Here is a 17,718-nt window from a genome sequence, read left to right as displayed (position 1 = left end):
AAAGGAATTTGAGTTTAAAAAAGTTTACAAACAGAATGGGGAGTATTTAAGATAATAATTAATAAATCAATAAACACAGTTCTTATGTTACGGCTGTCTATTCCCCTCTTCGCACATGTTCCAAATAATTTTTAAAAATAAAAGGAAAAATTGAAAACTATCATCTTTTCTCTTCTATAAAACCCACAACTTCTCTTTTTCTTGTGCATCCAAAACTCATCCTTTCTCTATCTACACATAACTCCAAAAAAATATATCAATTTCTCTCTCTCTCAAAACCACATAGAAAAAAGTAGAAAGACTCGATCGTTTTGCTCGAGGGTCTCTTCTGCTTGCATCAATGGATGAGAGAGGAAGAAGCTTGAAGAACAACAACATGGAAGACGATATGGACCTGAAAAGAGGTCCATGGACCGCAGAAGAAGATTGTAAGCTCATAAATTACATTGCTACTAATGGAGAAGGTCGATGGAACTCGCTTTCTCGTTGCGCTGGTATGATTCATTTCACGTATATATACATGTTGTATATGTGAAAAAAATACATGTATGTTCTACTTCGATGTGCATCTTTTTGGCTAAAAGAGAAAGGACAAGTCACATAACATAATTGATTTGTTCACTTTATGTTCAATCCTTTTCATGTTTCAGTCACCATGTGTGATTGTGTTTTTTCTATGTTCTTTTAGATTGCCGACCTTTTCTATTTTTAAAAGAGATTTTTTCAAAAAAAAAAAAACATCAGAAATGGTTTCTTCCTTTTATATGCATAGATGAAAAGACCCTTCATAGGTATGAATGAAAAAGTGCATACTGATATTTCTTTGTTTCACTCTTTCTATTATTTCTAAAAATTATTTCACTCAACTAAATAAAGTATTTGATTATTTGAGTGAGATCTTTTAGTAATGGATTCAATTATCAACCATCTCAGTATTGAATAACATATCCAAGTTTGGTTATTAAAAAGGGGGTGAAAAAGAAAGAACTAATGCGAATTAATGATCATCATCTCTATGGGAAGAGCACTAACTCAATGGAAGAAAGCTTGCAAATAAAAAAGACCCTTTAGGACCATTAGCATTTTGCATCATACTACGGTGCATTTCTATTTTGTTTGAGAACTTGATATAACTTTACTCAATATGAAACTTTTATTTAAATGAGTTTCTTCCGTATGGAATCATGATACTATACTTATACATGACCAACTGGTTAATTAATGATCATATACATACTTTTACCAATTTCACAGGACTCCAACGCACTGGTAAAAGCTGTAGGCTACGGTGGTTAAACTATCTCCGTCCTGACGTCCGCCGTGGAAACATTACCCTCGAAGAACAACTCTTGATCCTCGAACTTCATTCCCGTTGGGGCAATCGGTACGTTTCAAATTCAAAATAATATAATACGTAATATTTTATCGTTTCATGAGATATACTTCTTTTCTATCAGAAATTATTGTTTTATGTCTTTTCATACAAATAAAGTTAAAATTTTAAACAATTTAACGATCTCTCTTTTTAAGATAATTAAAACCGGCTTCCAACTAAAAGTACACAAAATATTTTATTTGAAAGGATACTATCTGTATATTACATATTTTCGTGTATCAAAATATATATGCTGTGATATTAAAAACGGAGAATATATTAACTTATGTGGCGTTGTATATAGATATTTGTTAATGGATAAAACATATGATATTGAGATATCCTAATGAATAGCAATGTAATAGATGAACAAAAATAGTTTGATTAGCAATATATCATGTTTAAAACAGTGGATTTAATTTGTGTGCTTTTAAAATACAGATGGTCAAAAATCGCACAATATCTACCAGGAAGAACAGACAATGAGATTAAAAACTACTGGAGAACACGAGTGCAAAAACATGCAAAGCAGCTTAAATGCGATGTAAACAGTCAACAGTTCAAAGACACAATGAAGTATTTGTGGATGCCTAGGCTCGTTGAGAGGATCCAATCCGCCTCTGCCTCCGCCGCAGCCCTAACCAACGCTACCACAACAGGCTCAGCTGCCACGTCATCTTGCATCATAACCTCTAACAATCAATTCATGACGTATGATTACAACAACAATAGCATGGGACAACAATTTGGTGTAATGAACAACAACGATTATATCACGCCGGAAAATTCCAGCGTGGCATTGTCTCCTGTGTCAGACTTGACTGATTACTACAACGCTCCAAACCCGAACCCGGAATACCACTCGGGTCAAGTGGGGAATAGCTACTACCCGGATCAGAACTTGGTGGGTCCACAAATGTTACCGGATGATTATTTCGATTATTCTAGGTTACTAGACGAAGATGTACCGGCTATGCAAGAGCAGAGTAACCTTAACTGGTTTGAAAATATTAATGGAGCTGCTTCTTCTTCGGACAGTTTATGGGACATTGGAGAAAGTGATGAAGACTTCTGGTTCTTACAGCAGCAACAACAGCTCAACAATAATGGCAACTTCTGAATACAGTTAAAAAATTGTTCAAGTACTTAATTTAATTAACACGAAGTATACGTGTGAAAAACATTTGTTCAATGTAATAATTAAAAAAAAGTAATGGGCTTATGATATTATCTTAGGATATATGATCAGCTTTTTTATTACAAGCTTGATCATATGTCATGGCGTTTTAAAAAATCGCTGAATTTGATTGGTTTTGTCTGTTTTGGGACTGTAATGATATTTTGTAGTTTATTCATAAATATAGATGCAATTATTGTATAACTTATTTTACAAGAACAAGTAGTACTTATTCGTCAGTGTGAGGGCATACTTTAAACAAATAACTGCAGTTGTTTTCACACTATATTGAGTGATTTCCTCAATGGAAGCATAACACAAATCATTATTCATTTAATTACTAATATAACGACGACGAAGCTCATAATTGGTTCCACCATGATTAATATTTAACCAAAGATATGACACAAACAAACAAAACAAACACATCAGAAAGTATTTAAAAAAGATATATAATAATGACTTTAGTACTATAAAATGGATAATCCAAGTAGTATTGCTTTTTAGGAACTATGTCTATAGGGCATGTATATGGAAAATAAAGTGTGTGTGAAAGCCTTTCTTTGGGTTCAAAAGAAGACATTAAAAAACTAAACGTTTTATTCTCAACACCACATGGCCAAAGTTCGTTGGCTGTTATCTAGGCTTTGAGTTTAAGGTGGACATTAAGAGGTTTATTCATTGAAAAGTTAAATGTTTGTTAATATATTTGCTAAGTGATGATAAGCCACCACTAAATTCCAGAAGCCTTAGTTAATTATTGGAAAACCGCATTATTGTACGGACCGTTAAACCATTATCCACACAAACCCATGTCCTTACTCTGCAACACGTAAGCAACACCATGTCCATGTCTTTGGTAGCTGCTATATTACCCTTATTTCCTCATCTGCTCCCACACCTCAATTCTGTTTAAAACACAGTTTAGGAAATAACACGAGATTATTTTTAGTAAATTGTTAACTAAAATAAAACAAAACAAAACAGAGATGAAGTTATCTCCAAGGAATAATAACTTGACTGAACATTTAACATTTAGACCCAAAAAAGAAGGAATAATGACTTTTATGTAGGATGCAACAGTAACCACTAAAACATTATTGGTACAAAGAAATCTTCCACCGTTTCATTTTGTTATGATATTTTTGGTTAATTTTACCCTCTCCAACAATCCACTGGACCATGCACTTTAGCTATTATCACATCATTTATAGTAGGAGTAGTATAATTAGTTTCACCTCTTCTAAAGGTTGTTGTATATTTAATGTTGAAAATAATTGAATCTAGTTAAACAAAATAGGCCAGAATCAAGACAACATGTTAGTATATCATCTAACTATCAATGAAATTTGATATTAATGTTATATTGGATACCCTATTTTCTTAAGCTTTTATTTCCATTTTATTCAGTATAGACATTAAATGTGAGCCGTGAAAAAAAAACTGCAGTTGAAGTCGTTTTCTTTATATATATCAACTTGATCGTTTAAGCAATAATACGGCTTTTCTAGCCACCAGTGGTAGTCTAATGGCGCTTGAAGGACTAAATCCAATACGGCGAACTTTGGTTCGAATCCCGCTGGTCACATGAATATGGGCTATTGCTTTCGGTTCATTTGAATGTCCAGGAAAGGGTTTATCCGTGGGTTGTACCTCTACCCGGAAATTAGATTTGTGTCTTTAATAGACCCGGGTTTAACCCTTTTCCAGTTACAAAAAAAAGAAAATAATAATACGGCTTTCCTCATTTCTTTCCATTGAGTACGGTATCCGTTGGGATTTCAAAAGTCTATGTCCAACTCTATATTATCCGATTAGTACGATATTGTTCACTTTTATCTTAACAAGTAAGACCACATGGATTTACTTTTGGATTTTTCCCAAAAAGCTTTGTACTAATTAAAATTGAATTTCTTTTTATATATTAGACATTCTTTGTCTAATTTTCTGACGTGGGATTTGTTTTGATATCTCACAACATCTACTAAATTCAAACATAGTTTACAAACACGAATTTCATAAGATATATATGACCTCTTATGGAATTGGCACGTGAGCGAGAAGAGAAGTGACATGTGATTAAAGTAGTGAAGGTGAAGGACGACTTGAAAGGTGGCGGCGGCTGAGAAAATGGAAATTTGTAGACGGTGTGGTGTGGCCAGCAAGGAAGCCGACGCCTAAAAGCTATCCGAAGACCCATAGTGGTCCCAAAATCTGAAGATCACTATTCCTTCAACAATATCTTTATCAAACTTTGTTTAAAAATTAAAATCAATCTTAGCTAGATTGACATGTTGATGCTTCAAAGGCTTTTCTCCGATCATTATCTCATGGCAAATAGTTTAACGGTTAATAAATTGTCCTTCTTACTAATTTGAATTAAACTACCATGTTACATTAGTAACCTAATTGGTTATGTATGGCTGGCAGTTCACAGTTATTAGTTTGTATATAATCCTGATTTTTGTTTCAAAACTCCAGAATTGATGTTTGATCTGTCCTTAATACCAGACTTACCAGTAGCAAATAACAGTGAAATTTGATATTAAGTTAATGTTATTATTCACTGATTAAGATTACAGTTACTATTATAATCATAATTTTTTAATAATTGATCTTATTTTCTCTAGCTTCTGTATATCCAGTTACTTTTCATATATATATATATATCATTCTATTTCTTGTGGAGACCTTTTGTCTGGTCGCTATTGCGAGCTTTAAGGTAAAAAATTGACATTGAACTTCACATTATTTATGTGAAAATGCAGCCCAAATCTAAAAAATAAATCAACTAAAGGCGTAAGCTCCATTTATTTTCTTAACTCACACGTGGTTGATGTAATTTCCTTCATTGACCAGAAAACGATAAAAACTTTTCAAAGTCAAACTTGTGTTAGGGTTCATTCAGAAGAGACATAACAAAGAAGAAAACAGATTCAGATACATGGAATTGGACTTACCCGTGCGCCACATGGCAGTCGATGATTCGATAGGGTGGATAATATTCCATTGTTGAGCAAGACGACTCAATAGTCTCATGAAATATGAATGGTCAAGGTCAACGCGTCCTGAAACTTACACGTCGGCGTCAACGTGGCTTTCCGGTGGGTCCCATATTTTCTCACCTACATTAACAAAGCCATATCTAATCCAATCTGTTGCACACAAAAAAAAAATCTAATCCAATACAAGGGAAATACATTGTATCTGGAGACTTCCCTTTTTTCTTCACATGTTTCTACATAGAGAATATGCTTATGAGAGAGTATATATCAGCATGAGTGCATGACAACAATATACGAATAATGCTTTTCCAAATCTTATGGCTTTAGTATCTTATTTAACTTTACAAATTTGCATACTGACCCCGTAGAATCTGAAGATATAGTGGAAATTTCCAATATCTGGATTATTGAATATAAATACATAGTCATGTTTAACAAATCGTTATTTAGAATACTAGGCTAGATACATTCTCATAAAACAATCTTAGGTCATCTCTTTGCGCGCTATCTATATAAATCTCACTTTTTACAAGCATTCACCAAGAATGATCTTATTGACTTTATTGGTTACGGATTTTTTTATGATCAATATCATCCAAAGTCATATGGTGTGTATGTATGTCTATATATTGACCCACTCATTAGTTAAATTTTGATCAGTCGTCCTGTCAAAATGTTATCCAGACGTCTGCTATAACATATGTAACGAGGTGTATGTTTGGTTGATAACTACAAACGCACTACTTTTTATCATGTATAACGCACGCATGCATATTTTCAATATTAATAACATAGTAAAAAATCTAATTGTGTTACAACCAGTGTGTTACAACTTACAACTTCAGTCTTATAAATGAATGATTGTGAAACAGATTAACATGTACTTTGCTTATAGGTCGCTCGTTCGTTTTTTCCTTTTATGGGCACAAACCATTTTTAGCCACAAAAGTCTACAGCCAAAAACCCATACTAACACGTGACAATTTAAAAATCAATTGAATTATCGCGTTATTAGAGAATCTATGACAATGGATCGAGACGCAAACCAATATTAAGCACATTAACGACTACCCAAATCAAGATATTGAAGCGATACATGAGTTATCCTTTTAAATGATAATTCATATTATTACCAATCTAGGAAGTTTTTGTATTTATGGGTTCCGTGGTACCTTTGGACATAAAAAGATGTTTATGTTTTGTCTGTCCCGTCGTAAGTTGATTGATACCCGCTTGAAATTTGCCATACCTTAGCAACCACTTGTTTGTTTATCTGTTTTTTGTGCTTATCTTTCTATCAATTTTGAAATTGTAAGTTAGAAACGTTAATCATTCTAAAACGATTTCATCTTTCTCATATAGCTTATTGTATTGTAGGGTTTGTGAGCTTTTACTACGAATGTTAGCATAAATTTACAGATATCTTTCCATGGTGGGCATATTTGGCTGTACACAACTATACATATCTATAATTCATTTGACCTTCGTATTTCGAATTGTTTTTAGAATAAATTCAATCTATTTTACATAACAGATTAGACCTTTCAAGAAGTAACATGAGATATAACATGGATATGTACATATGTATATACCTAAAAACATTTTATGTACAATATATATATATATATATCAACTTTGTGTGCTTAGTTTTCTATGTTTCCAGATTGCATATTTTTTTTTGAATAAATTCCAGATTGCATATTTACTGTTGGTTGCGAGTTACAAATCACGAAAGAGACCCTTCATATCCATAAGATCACTATTTTTGTTGTTCCATATAACTATTCTTAAGCAATAACACATTTAGAGATTGGAGATAAGACCGTGTTAGCTAATAAATTAACTAGACAATTCGATGCACGTTATATAGTGACGGTCCCATCTCATTCTAGGTTATTCAAACACAAACGTTAAGTACTAAACCCACATGCTTCATTTCTCGTGGTTAGGCAGCTAAAATGAACACTAAAGATAATTAAGTAGTTCTTAAAGTTGTGAAAATGTTAACTTTTCCCATTTTCTTTTTTTCTTCACCAAAGTAATACAAATAAAACTCTCGCCTAGTATAATTTGATAATTTAAATGCATTCGTATTGCCATTTTAGCACGAATTATTTACTTATTTGGAAATATTTTCCTTTAAAAAAGATTCGAGTTTATGTTTTTAAAATCAAGTAATCAAATTTAAACCAGTTAACATTGCTGTGTTTGATGATTACTATTTATTTACTGTGCGATACGAGGACGTATTAGGATGCATAGAGACGTACAAGGACTTTCGAGCTAAAGCCCACCAACGTGAACACGATAAGCCCACCCACTTCACGTCAAGTGTTTCAATGGGCCTTTAATGGGCCTTTCATTCACAAACCCGTTCTGTTATCTCTATGCGCGCGCCGGTGAGCAACTAGAAATTGCCGGTTATCATCGTCATCATCGGCGATAATGAACATAGTCGCATTGCTCGTAAAGGTCGCCGGTCTCTTCGCCACGATCACCGTCGGAGCCAACGCATTCTCCTACACTCGTTTCCGTCGCCGTAACCTCGGGAAGATTCGCTCCCCAATCGACGAATCTAAAGAAGTCCTCGCCGATTTCAATTCACACGGTACGACTGCGTTTCGTTATCACCGTGCTTGTCTTTATGTTTGAGCCTTGACAGTTGTTTTTATTACACTAAGTGTGAGTTTTGTCTCATTTCAAAACAAAACTTCCATGTCTGAAACTTTCTTGTCTTTTTGAAAAAGGGTTTCTTTCGAATTAAAAATCTTCCTTCTTGTCTTTATGTTTGAGCCTTGACGGTTCTTTTTTATTACACTAAGTGCGGGGCTTGTCTGAAACTTTCCTGTCTTTTTTGAAAATGGTTTCTTTCTAATTCATAATCTTCTACAAATTGAATTGAATTAATGTACAAAATTGAATTCGAAATTGTTAACATTATCTTGATGATGTAATCTCTATCTGTTACAGAACACAAGGAGGGAAAGTTCTTCTTTGGATTAGCAACTGCACCTGCTCATTCAGAAGACGAGCTCGATGACGCTTGGCTCCAGTTCGCAAAAGAAACACCATCTTCAGCATCAGACGCAGTGCCAGGCTCAGAGGCTGCTACTAGAAAGAAGATTAAGCTTGCCGTGGGAGCTATAACAAAAGGCTTGGCCAAGAACAAACATATAAAAGAAGTTAAAGCTTCTGCTTCTGCTGATGATAAGCCGCCCGCTAACAATGTAGCTGCGTGGCACAACGCTCCTCACGCGTGAGCCTTCATAGTTACCATCACTTAGCTGCTGTGTCTTAGGAGCTGAAACTGAGATGTTTTTTAAATTTGTTTTCAGGGAGGATAGGCTTAAGTTTTGGTCAGATCCTGACAAAGAAGTGAAGCTAGCTAAAGAAACTGGCGTTACCGTCTTTAGAATGGGAATCGATTGGTCTAGGATCATGCCTAAAGAGCCTACCGAAGGGATCAAGGAAGCAGTGAGTTCAACAAAGCTTTAAATAAACAAAGCTTCTAGTAGAGAAAGAGTCTTTACATCATTGTGCTTTTCATAGGTTGACTATGAGGCACTAGAACACTATAAATGGATACTCAACAGAGTCCGTTCAAACGGGATGAAGGTGATGCTAACGCTCTTCCATCATTCATTGCCACCATGGGCTGCTGATTACGGCGGCTGGAAAATAGAGAAGACGGTTGACTACTTCATGGACTTCACAAGGTTGACTTTCTCTCTTCAAAATGAGCTTTCATGGAGAATTAATGATCATCTTTTCTATAACATTCCCAGGCTTGTTGTGGACTCCATGTTCGAATTGGTAGACTCTTGGGTAACGTTTAACGAACCACATGTCTTCACCTTGCTTACCTACATGTGCGGATCTTGGCCCGGTAACAACCCTGATTTTATGGAGATGGCGACATCTACTCTGCCCATGGGTGTGTTCCATAGAGTGTTACATTATATGGGCGTTGCTCACTCAAAGGCCTATGACTACATCCACTCGAAAATGCTAGTTTTTTCCCCTCCTTTTTCTTTTAAAAAACAGATTTAAAAAAACTGCATTAATTATTAATATTAATAGTCTTTATCTCTTATTTTGGCAGTTGCTTGAAGAAGCCTTTGGTGGGGATAGCGCACCACGTGTCCTTTATTAGACCATATGGTCTCTTTGACACTGGGGCTGTGACTATTAGTAACTCCCTCACTGTGTATCCTTATATTGATAGCATTAGTAAGAAGCTTGATTTTATAGGCATCAACTACTACGGACAGGTAAGGGGAAAACACATATAGCTATTAGGCCTTTTAAGTTTAGATCATAATATTAGTTTTTTTCTCTAATCAGGAATCAGTGTGTGGTGTTGGGATAAAGCTTGTGGAGACTGATGAGTACAGTGAATCTGGAAGAGGGATATATCCTGATGGTCTGTACCGCGTGTTGTTGATGCTCCACGAGAGATACAAACACCTGAAAATCCCTTTTATAGTTACGGAAAATGGTGTGTCTGATGAGACTGATGTGATTCGGCGGCCTTACCTGATTGAGCATCTACTTGCTCTTTATGCTGCAATGCTTAAGGTTTCTTTTGTCCTTGCAACTCTCTGAATCGTTCATACGTTTATTCCTGCTTAGTTTATAGTATTTGATTGCGTTGTTGTGATGGTTTTGAGTAGGCCTGCGGATTTGGTCTGAACCAGCCGAACCGAAATTTTTGGTTCGGTTTGGTTCGGTAGGGTTTTGAAAAATGATTCGATTTTCGGTTTTGTTCGGTTTTCGATTTAAAAATAAATAACTGAAATTGTTGAACTGAACTAACCTGAAAATAATCAAATTTAACCGAAAACCCGAATTTAATTGAAAATATCTGATTTTAAAAAAAAATTATACCAAATTCTAACCGAAAACTGAACCAAACCGATTTTTTCGGTTCACCTTGGTTAGATTGTGGCCGAACCGAATAAACCGAAACCGAAAAGATCTGACCGAAGTTACTGAAAAACCCGCTTAGTTACCATATCAGCACTAGGTGTTACCATATCTCACTGTTTTGTGGCTTTTACGACAGGGTGTTCCGGTACTTGGTTACATATTCTGGACTGTTTCAGACAACTGGGAATGGGCTGATGGATATGGTCCTAAATTTGGACTTGTTGCGGTTGACCGATCCAATAATCTTGCCCGAACACTTCGGCCATCGTACCATCTCTTTTCCAAGGTCTATCATTATTACCACAACTCTCGAGATCATCACATTGCTTTTCTACTCACATGGCTTTTGTGTTCCTACTCTCTAGATAGTGAAAAGCGGAAAAATCACACGTAAGGATCGGTCACTTGCATGGAACGAACTCCAAAGAGCTGCTAAAGCAGGAAAGCTACGGCCGTTCTACAGGGCTGTTGATAATCATGGTCTAATGTACGCAGGTTGGTTACAACTTCCACCTTTTAAGTTTTTTTTTAACCTTGTTTAGTTTCTATCTTACTTTTACGAGGCTTTGTTTGTTTTAAAAGATGGTCTAGACAAGCCTCAGTGGAGACCTTATGTTGACCGTGACTGGCGGTTTGGTCACTACCACGTGGAGGGTCTTCAAGACCCGCTGAGTCGCGTGGCTCGAGTGCTTCTAATATGGCCGCTTATCATGAACAAGAGGATAAGAAAAGTTAAGGTCAAGCATACAGATGAAACTGGGGTCGCTTATGCCTCACCCTTTAACTAGATGGAGAGATTAGAAACCGAAGAAACGTGCTTAAGAATGGTAAGGAGAAGCTAATAGCTACGGGTGGTCATTAAGAGGACCATTAACTTGACTTGTTTATAGATTTGCTAAAAATGTTTGATGTGAATTTTCTGAATATATATCCAATGAAAGAAATGAGTATTCATTCATTAATCTTCTATCTCAACACCATCGTCTTCCTCCGCTGTGTTCTCAGTTTCTTCTTTAAATAGTTCTTTGTTCCCCACGAGTTGTTCATATAACTACCAAAACCAAGATGTGTTACATAACATAATCAAATATCATATATAACTTAGTTGAGATTTGAGAAGGGTGGAGACTTTACTAACCTTCATGGCTGATTCCACAATCTCATTATAGTTCAAATTTCCATCTGGACTAGACGTGGAACTGATTTCACCTCCAAATTCACCCTGATCCCAAATCCAAATCAAAACTTTGATTTAGTGAAAAAATATTACTGAGGAGATTAATATGTAAATCACATTCCACACCTTGACAAGCTCTTGCACATACAGTGCTCTCCAGAGTACAACAGGTTTTGTAACAGCAGTGTCATTCTCAACTATTGAATCAGTCTGAAGATTCTCAGGAGCCTGCTCTCTAATGAGAGTGCTCATGGCTGATAACAGCGCAGTTTTGCCTTGATCATCGTTGTCACACACAGTTGAAAGATATAAAACATGCCTGCACAAGCAAATGCATCACTCATGAACCAATTGAAGAGAAACAAATGAAAATGTTAAGAATTATCTTTGCTGAACAACAACTTACATGTCCGGTGGACAAACCGCTAAACCACTACCAAGCTGCAGAACCCGAACCGCAGTTAACTGTTCAGGAAACAAGGCTAAAAGACAAGAAAAATCTTTCAATAAGCAATTGACGTTATACATAAACAACAAGTAATGAGTTTCAAAATTTATCTTACTCTTAGGTGGATATACGACAAGAGCGTTTGATACATCAGCTTTCACGGAACCTCTAATGATACATATCCCTCTAGCAATTTTCCCCTTACTGCTTACCGCCTTTGGGACAAGAACACGAAGAGTTTCCTTCTGTTGATCTGTCAATGACGGTAATGACTCCACTCCAACAGTTATACTCGGATCCAGAACCAGCTTTTGGCTGAATATCTCTTGACCAGAAGCGAGTCTAACACCTTTGTAACCCCCAGTTTCCTGCAAGAATCAGCTGTTAAAGAGACAAACCAATTAAAAATAATCTTTGGCCAAAACAACCAACTCACTTGCCTTATCTAGAAGCAGAGCAGTAACAGGCATCCGGAGAATCTGTTCACACATTAAAACAAATTCTAAGTAAACAGATACCCATACCTACACAGTACATAGTGCAGAAACATACATAGATGCATCCTTTGACAGCGGCTCGACGGCAAAAGGCTTGTGGAAGCTCTCCTTGTCCATACATTGGGTACATCAACGCCCCATGTGCGTTTGAAAATCTGAAGTAAAAGGGTTACAAGATTAATTCCACTTTAAGTATAACCAATATTTAAAAAATCGCTCGGCGGTGGTTAGACGCCTTATAGAGGATTATTGTTTAGGCGGGCGCCAAAGAAAAAGGCCCTAGACCAACCAATGTGAATGAAACGAATGAGAAAGACAGAACTATGAATGACCTGCTAATAGATGTAATGTACAGAGCCAATCTATCTATGCCGTCTTTGGTCTTGAGTACATGTTCACAGGTTTCTTCAATATTGTCTTGATCATGATCTAGCATGGCAATGCCATACAAGATGATCCTACACACAAGAATAAGAAGCCTTATCATTACAATAACATCTTCTTGGGAAACAAAAGCTGTCAAGGAGAGGCTATACGATTTGATTTTGGGTGGCAAACGCATCTTTGACAAGAACTCTACAAAAGGACTCTCCATGTCTTCCTCCGACATCACCTTAACAGCTGTCTCGTCGTGTTCGGTTGAGGAAGAAGCCAAGTGTGTCTGAACAAGCTTGAAGAACTTCATGAGCTGATTCTTCTCCAAGAGAGTCAACCCCTTGTCCTTGAATATAGCCCCTCTCGAATCCGGGACGTTCCTCAGCTCTCCGCTAGAATCACCGACGAAGCTTGCGTCGATGCTCTTGAACTCAACGTAGCTGTTTGATCCTGACTTCAGCATGAGGTTGATGGACTCGTCGGCGCAGAAGACAGCTCTGGGACCGCATAAGTCGATGTTAAAGGTTCTTGAGTGTTGTTGGAGTGTCTCCGGTTCGAAGGTGGAGATCTCGACGGAGGAGTATAAGGATCGGTTGACGAGGTCCACGGAGAGGAAGTCATGAGTGTTGGAGGGCGGAGGAGAGAGGGAGTTTGAGTTAAGGAAAGAAGTGAGATCGGGGAGAGAGAGGGAGGCGAAGTGAGAGCCGTAGAAGGGGTTGGGATCGAGGTGGAGAACTGAGCTACCGGAGGAGGAAGCTCCGGCGGCGAGGATGGAGGAGGGAACTCCGGTGCCAACGATGATGAGATCGTAGGTGGTAGGATCAAGAGGAGGATAGGGAAGGAGGTCGGACATGGTGGTGTATCAAACTCACAAAGTAGAGATTATGCGACTATTTATTATACACTGATTTTGGGAAAAAAAATTGGTAATACAAATTTAAACATATCATCATCGTGAAACAAAACATATATTGGCTTTGTTCATAAATAAATAAAATATACACAACATTGTCTGCATCTCTATCTCTCTCTGACTTTTCTATCTTCTTCGTATGTCTACTACTACCATATTACGTAGTTCTGAGAATTGATATGAATTCTATCACATTATTTCCACGTGGGTCCGGTTTCAGACGTGCTTCACACCTGTTGTTTTGCATTAGATGATAGTAAGTATCAAGAAGAGCTTTGTTTCATGCAAAAACAGAGAGAACGTTTGTTTACTGACCATTTTCTGGGGGATTTGGATGAGAACAAACGAGAAAAAGTAGAGACAGGTGCAGATTATGATTCCTGAGATGGTGTTGTAAACGAGGCGCTTGTCGTCTTTGGTTGGTATGAAGGCTGTTTTCAATGTGTTGGTAAGCTCGAAAAGCCTATAAGAGACCTGAAACAGAACAACACAACGCCACTCAGTTTCTTTCTTTCGTTTTGGCTTTTAAACTGTTTGTAGCAGAGTTTGCTTACAGCGACGTAAATCGAAGTTGTGAGCATGAAGTTCAACAATGGATATTCTGGGATTAGAGAGAGTAGCAATTTGGGTTGACCATCAGGAACTCCAGATCTGTGGATTCATTAGAATATGTTCATAACTCAATGGCTCAAGACTAATAGCAAGGGATTCTTGTCTTGTCCTTCTCAACCATTAAACTTCCAACTTAAGCCACATTTGAAAACATTAACAAGAAGAATCGTGACATACCTGAGCCATATATGGAACTGGGAGATATATGTCTCCAGTGTTATCTTCCCAAGCCACCTGAAAGTTCATGCACAAATTTAGTTTTCTGGCAATCGGATGACGAATAAATCTATTGATTGACTTACGCCAGAAGGGTCAAACTGTAGCCGCGGAAAGACTGTGTGATGTTCCGGAGACAGATATAAACACTGAAAGACAAGCAACACGAGATACACAAGTTAGAACTGGCTTTTGGTAGATCCACTGTATAAACAGCTTTGAGAGCAAAAAAGTGAAATACGTTATTGGAATCCAAGAGGTGTAAGGATGATATTTGTTGTAAGTTAGCTTGTCCATCTTGTATATGTACTCGAACCAAAAATATCCCACCTAAAAGTTTCATTTTAACAAAGATACAGATTAGCTGGAAGCATAATCTCTTCAACCTGAAAGATAGTGAAATGATGACTTGTTATACCGTAAGCGCTACAAGTGCCACAGTTGTTTTGACAGCCATCCTGAACTTCATCTCAGCTTCCTCCAGTTTATCCATCCAACTTTCTACCTATAAGATTCATAACCAAGGTTGTGACAAAAAAAAAAAAAAAAAGATTCATAACCAAGGAAATGAAGAACAAACTATGGTGAGTCTTTCTCACTAAACTACGCTATTTGTGAACAGAGTTAATGTGAAGCTCAAGTGTGAGCATTGGGAACTTACAGTTGGGTGGTAGTATGCATATAGCATCCCGATTATCCATATGTACCGATCAAGGCCCGAGCGGAAATGCCACTCATGCAAGAGGGGAAGCTGCGGTTTTGCCGGATCGTTGTAACCTGCCATTTTTGTTTTGTGAGATTTATTAAAAAGCGTTGTCTTGATCATATTTATTTTCCAAAGGAAACAAAGTTTAGGGTTTCCACTAACCCATCAGGAAAGTAAATGGACTCCAGATCCATTCAAATACGCCGGGAATCTCCCAAACGATGATAACAACAGCGAAGCAAGCAACCATTTTGGCAGCTATGACTGAACCCATCTCATTATATTTGTTCATAATACCAAGTGCTCCGTAGACCATCAGAGTAAACAGAGTGTGCATCGGGCATATGTAGTATAGCATGTAACTGTTGTTGAGGACGATGCAGGAGAATATGACCAGGAAATTTAGCCGCCACATCATCTGTAGAAACAAGCGCATGTTAGAATTTAGAAGCTAGATATAAGAAAAGAAAAAAGAAACAGGGAGGACATAGCTGTTACCTGTGCAAACCTTGCAAGACTAAAGTCCTTGCGAATGTAATAATATGAAAAATTCCCAAATCCAGTCATCCAAACATAGCAAGCAATGAAAACACGGATCGCATTATAGTACTCCGCAGCAGCAAAGTAGTGGTACATCAAAAAGAGGACCTACAACACCAGAAAGGAAAACAATGATGAGCTAACAGTAAATGAAAAGGCAAATTAAGCAGTAAATGTTTCTTTGAGAACTGAACTAATCTCCCTAGCTAATGAATCAACAGACATGTACAAAATAGAAGGGCAAGCCACTAGCATATAAGATAAGTGACAAACCTGCATCCAGCCTTTCCACTCCTCAGTTTGATGCCTATTCAAGTACATAATTGATTTTCCGTTGAATGCTGATTTATCATTATGTATGGTGAACGAAGTTATCGCAGAAACGATGATGAGAAGGAAGTAAAGGAACAGAAAGAGATCCCGGTTGTAACTCTGCATCAAAATATAAACAATGTAACCCTCAGTCACATATCAAATGGAATCTAAATATTTCCATATAACATTAGAGCAACTTGAATGATAAAAAGTAAGCTTAATAAGATGTTGCTGAACAATGTATATAGCCTATGTAGCTACATAAACCATTCCGTTATCTACAAAGCAAATTTGGTATAATATATCATCATCACCTTCTTGGATGAATTGAATACATCCGTGCGGTCACATACGTAAAAGTACCCCATAAGTACCGCGAACTCAATTCTGCATACAAAAACAAAACAATATTAAAAGAATGAACCTTTGAACTCTACTCTAGAAAAAAAAAAAAGACCCCAAGAGACTCACATTGCTCTCAACGTCAGCCTATTCTCAACCAGAAAGGACTCATCCAAGAGAACAAACCTGCGTAAACCCCCAAAATAAGCATCAAGAAAACAACAACAAACAAAGACTACTGGAGAGAAGTAATGTATAACCTAATGAGAGGAGAATGCACAGAGGAAGGCTTGGCTTTAGGAGAAGCTGCTTGAAGACCACCTCCATCTTCTATCAACAGAGCTTTATCATCTTCTTCTTCTTTCACAAACTCTTTCCCAATCTCCACCAAATTAACATCAGAATGCCTACTAATGAAAAATCAAATTCAAAATCAAATTCAAAATCAAATTAATTCAACAACATACGCTTTGGCGGAGGAGACGGAGTGTTTTGTGTAGTGGAGATACTCGGCGTATAGCCACGCGGCGATCACCGGTACAATCCCTAGCACCACCGACATCTACAATTTACCAAAAACGAGAACCAAATCAAACAAAGATCTAAATTCAAACGAGATGAAGAGTAAACACGTACGAGCCCAGGGGTAATAGGGCTTGACATCGCCATCTCCGATGATCAGAACGGATTCAAACTCCTGAACCAGATCTGGTGGTAGATCTCGTGATCGAATCGAGAAGAGAGAACAGTGAATGAGGATAAGACTGGATCAAGGAGAAGAGAGATCGTCGAATCCTCCTCTCTCGCTCGTCCCTTGTATAATACTATATACCTCTCTGACTCAGAGAAGATTCACGGGAGCGACAGTATAGAGAGATCGTCGAATCCTCTCTCGCGAGTGAAGTGTGTATTAGCGAGAGAGTTTGATAGCAGTTTAGTAGCTATTTCTATACATTTTTTAAAATAAAATTACTAACCGACAAAATTTAAACTGGAGAACTTTTTACCAAAATTATGAAACAGCATTTCGTTTTTTTTTTTGCAATTCTCTTAGATATCTAATTTTGTCACAAAAATAGTCTTTTTTATTT

The 17,718-nt window shown here is 37.0% G+C and overlaps 4 protein-coding genes across 5 annotated transcripts; 2 read left to right on the top strand and 2 right to left on the bottom strand.

The window, feature by feature from the left end:
* Positions 1 to 200: 200 nt before the first annotated feature.
* LOC106382111 (transcription factor MYB108) lies at positions 201 to 2,605 on the top strand. Its single transcript, XM_013822077.3, has 3 exons — positions 201 to 494; positions 1,255 to 1,384; positions 1,817 to 2,605. The coding sequence occupies exons 1-3, from the start codon at positions 341 to 343 to the stop codon at positions 2,493 to 2,495; spliced, it is 963 nt and encodes a 320-aa protein (XP_013677531.2). The 5' UTR covers positions 201 to 340; the 3' UTR covers positions 2,496 to 2,605.
* Positions 2,606 to 7,933: 5,328 nt separating this feature from the next.
* On the top strand, positions 7,934 to 11,455 carry LOC106352869 (galactolipid galactosyltransferase SFR2, chloroplastic). The gene is made up of 10 exons (XM_048770212.1): positions 7,934 to 8,165; positions 8,528 to 8,813; positions 8,893 to 9,031; positions 9,107 to 9,273; positions 9,343 to 9,564; positions 9,660 to 9,828; positions 9,902 to 10,135; positions 10,623 to 10,772; positions 10,852 to 10,981; positions 11,069 to 11,455. The coding sequence occupies exons 1-10, from the start codon at positions 8,003 to 8,005 to the stop codon at positions 11,272 to 11,274; spliced, it is 1,866 nt and encodes a 621-aa protein (XP_048626169.1). The 5' UTR covers positions 7,934 to 8,002; the 3' UTR covers positions 11,275 to 11,455.
* Positions 11,352 to 13,848, bottom strand: LOC106352877 (rab escort protein 1). The gene is made up of 9 exons (XM_013792525.3): positions 13,145 to 13,848; positions 12,941 to 13,066; positions 12,664 to 12,763; positions 12,552 to 12,590; positions 12,227 to 12,479; positions 12,070 to 12,145; positions 11,790 to 11,982; positions 11,625 to 11,708; positions 11,352 to 11,537 (listed from the first exon to the last, which is right to left on the bottom strand). Exons 1-9 carry the CDS (start codon positions 13,834 to 13,836, stop codon positions 11,445 to 11,447), a joined length of 1,656 nt encoding a protein of 551 aa, XP_013647979.1. The 5' UTR covers positions 13,837 to 13,848; the 3' UTR covers positions 11,352 to 11,444.
* Positions 13,849 to 13,859: 11 nt separating this feature from the next.
* On the bottom strand, positions 13,860 to 17,550 carry LOC106352885 (protein REDUCED WALL ACETYLATION 2). Of its 2 annotated transcripts, none has more exons than XM_013792535.3 (16): positions 17,264 to 17,550; positions 17,095 to 17,189; positions 16,888 to 17,037; positions 16,757 to 16,813; positions 16,600 to 16,672; positions 16,244 to 16,402; positions 15,929 to 16,078; positions 15,593 to 15,848; positions 15,386 to 15,501; positions 15,143 to 15,229; positions 14,966 to 15,054; positions 14,811 to 14,873; positions 14,686 to 14,742; positions 14,451 to 14,547; positions 14,212 to 14,370; positions 13,860 to 14,129 (listed from the first exon to the last, which is right to left on the bottom strand). In XM_013792535.3, the coding sequence occupies exons 1-16, from the start codon at positions 17,294 to 17,296 to the stop codon at positions 14,124 to 14,126; spliced, it is 1,647 nt and encodes a 548-aa protein (XP_013647989.2). In that variant the 5' UTR covers positions 17,297 to 17,550; the 3' UTR covers positions 13,860 to 14,123. The 2 variants fall into 2 exon arrangements, with proteins under 2 accessions (XP_013647989.2, XP_013647996.2); XM_013792542.3 differs by having other exon boundaries at positions 16,888 to 17,034; positions 17,264 to 17,541.
* Positions 17,551 to 17,718: the final 168 nt, after the last annotated feature.

The sequence above is a fragment of the Brassica napus genome (assembly GCF_020379485.1).
Source record: "Brassica napus cultivar Da-Ae chromosome A1 unlocalized genomic scaffold, Da-Ae chrA01_Random_11, whole genome shotgun sequence".
NCBI classification, from domain to species: domain Eukaryota; kingdom Viridiplantae; phylum Streptophyta; class Magnoliopsida; order Brassicales; family Brassicaceae; genus Brassica; species Brassica napus.
This window is presented reverse-complemented; position numbering and strand designations above follow the sequence as displayed.

Coding starts and splice junctions, on each gene's coding strand:
- LOC106382111 (XM_013822077.3), top strand. CDS start 341: ATGGATGAGAGAGGAAGAAGCTTGAAGAACAACAACATGGAAGACGAT. Junction 495..1,254: donor CTCGCTTTCTCGTTGCGCTG/GTATGATTCATT, acceptor CCAATTTCACAG/GACTCCAACGCACTGGTAAA. Junction 1,385..1,816: donor CATTCCCGTTGGGGCAATCG/GTACGTTTCAAA, acceptor TTTAAAATACAG/ATGGTCAAAAATCGCACAAT.
- LOC106352869 (XM_048770212.1), top strand. CDS start 8,003: ATGAACATAGTCGCATTGCTCGTAAAGGTCGCCGGTCTCTTCGCCACG. Junction 10,773..10,851: donor CGTACCATCTCTTTTCCAAG/GTCTATCATTAT, acceptor CCTACTCTCTAG/ATAGTGAAAAGCGGAAAAAT. Junction 10,982..11,068: donor TCATGGTCTAATGTACGCAG/GTTGGTTACAAC, acceptor TTGTTTTAAAAG/ATGGTCTAGACAAGCCTCAG.
- LOC106352877 (XM_013792525.3), bottom strand. CDS start 13,836: ATGTCCGACCTCCTTCCCTATCCTCCTCTTGATCCTACCACCTACGAT. Junction 13,067..13,144: donor TTGCCACCCAAAATCAAATC/GTATAGCCTCTC, acceptor TCTTGTGTGTAG/GATCATCTTGTATGGCATTG. Junction 11,709..11,789: donor ATGTGCAAGAGCTTGTCAAG/GTGTGGAATGTG, acceptor ATTTGGGATCAG/GGTGAATTTGGAGGTGAAAT.
- LOC106352885 (XM_013792535.3), bottom strand. CDS start 17,296: ATGGCGATGTCAAGCCCTATTACCCCTGGGCTC. Junction 17,190..17,263: donor GCCCTATTACCCCTGGGCTC/GTACGTGTTTAC, acceptor GGTAAATTGTAG/ATGTCGGTGGTGCTAGGGAT. Junction 14,371..14,450: donor CAACTTCGATTTACGTCGCT/GTAAGCAAACTC, acceptor GTTCTGTTTCAG/GTCTCTTATAGGCTTTTCGA.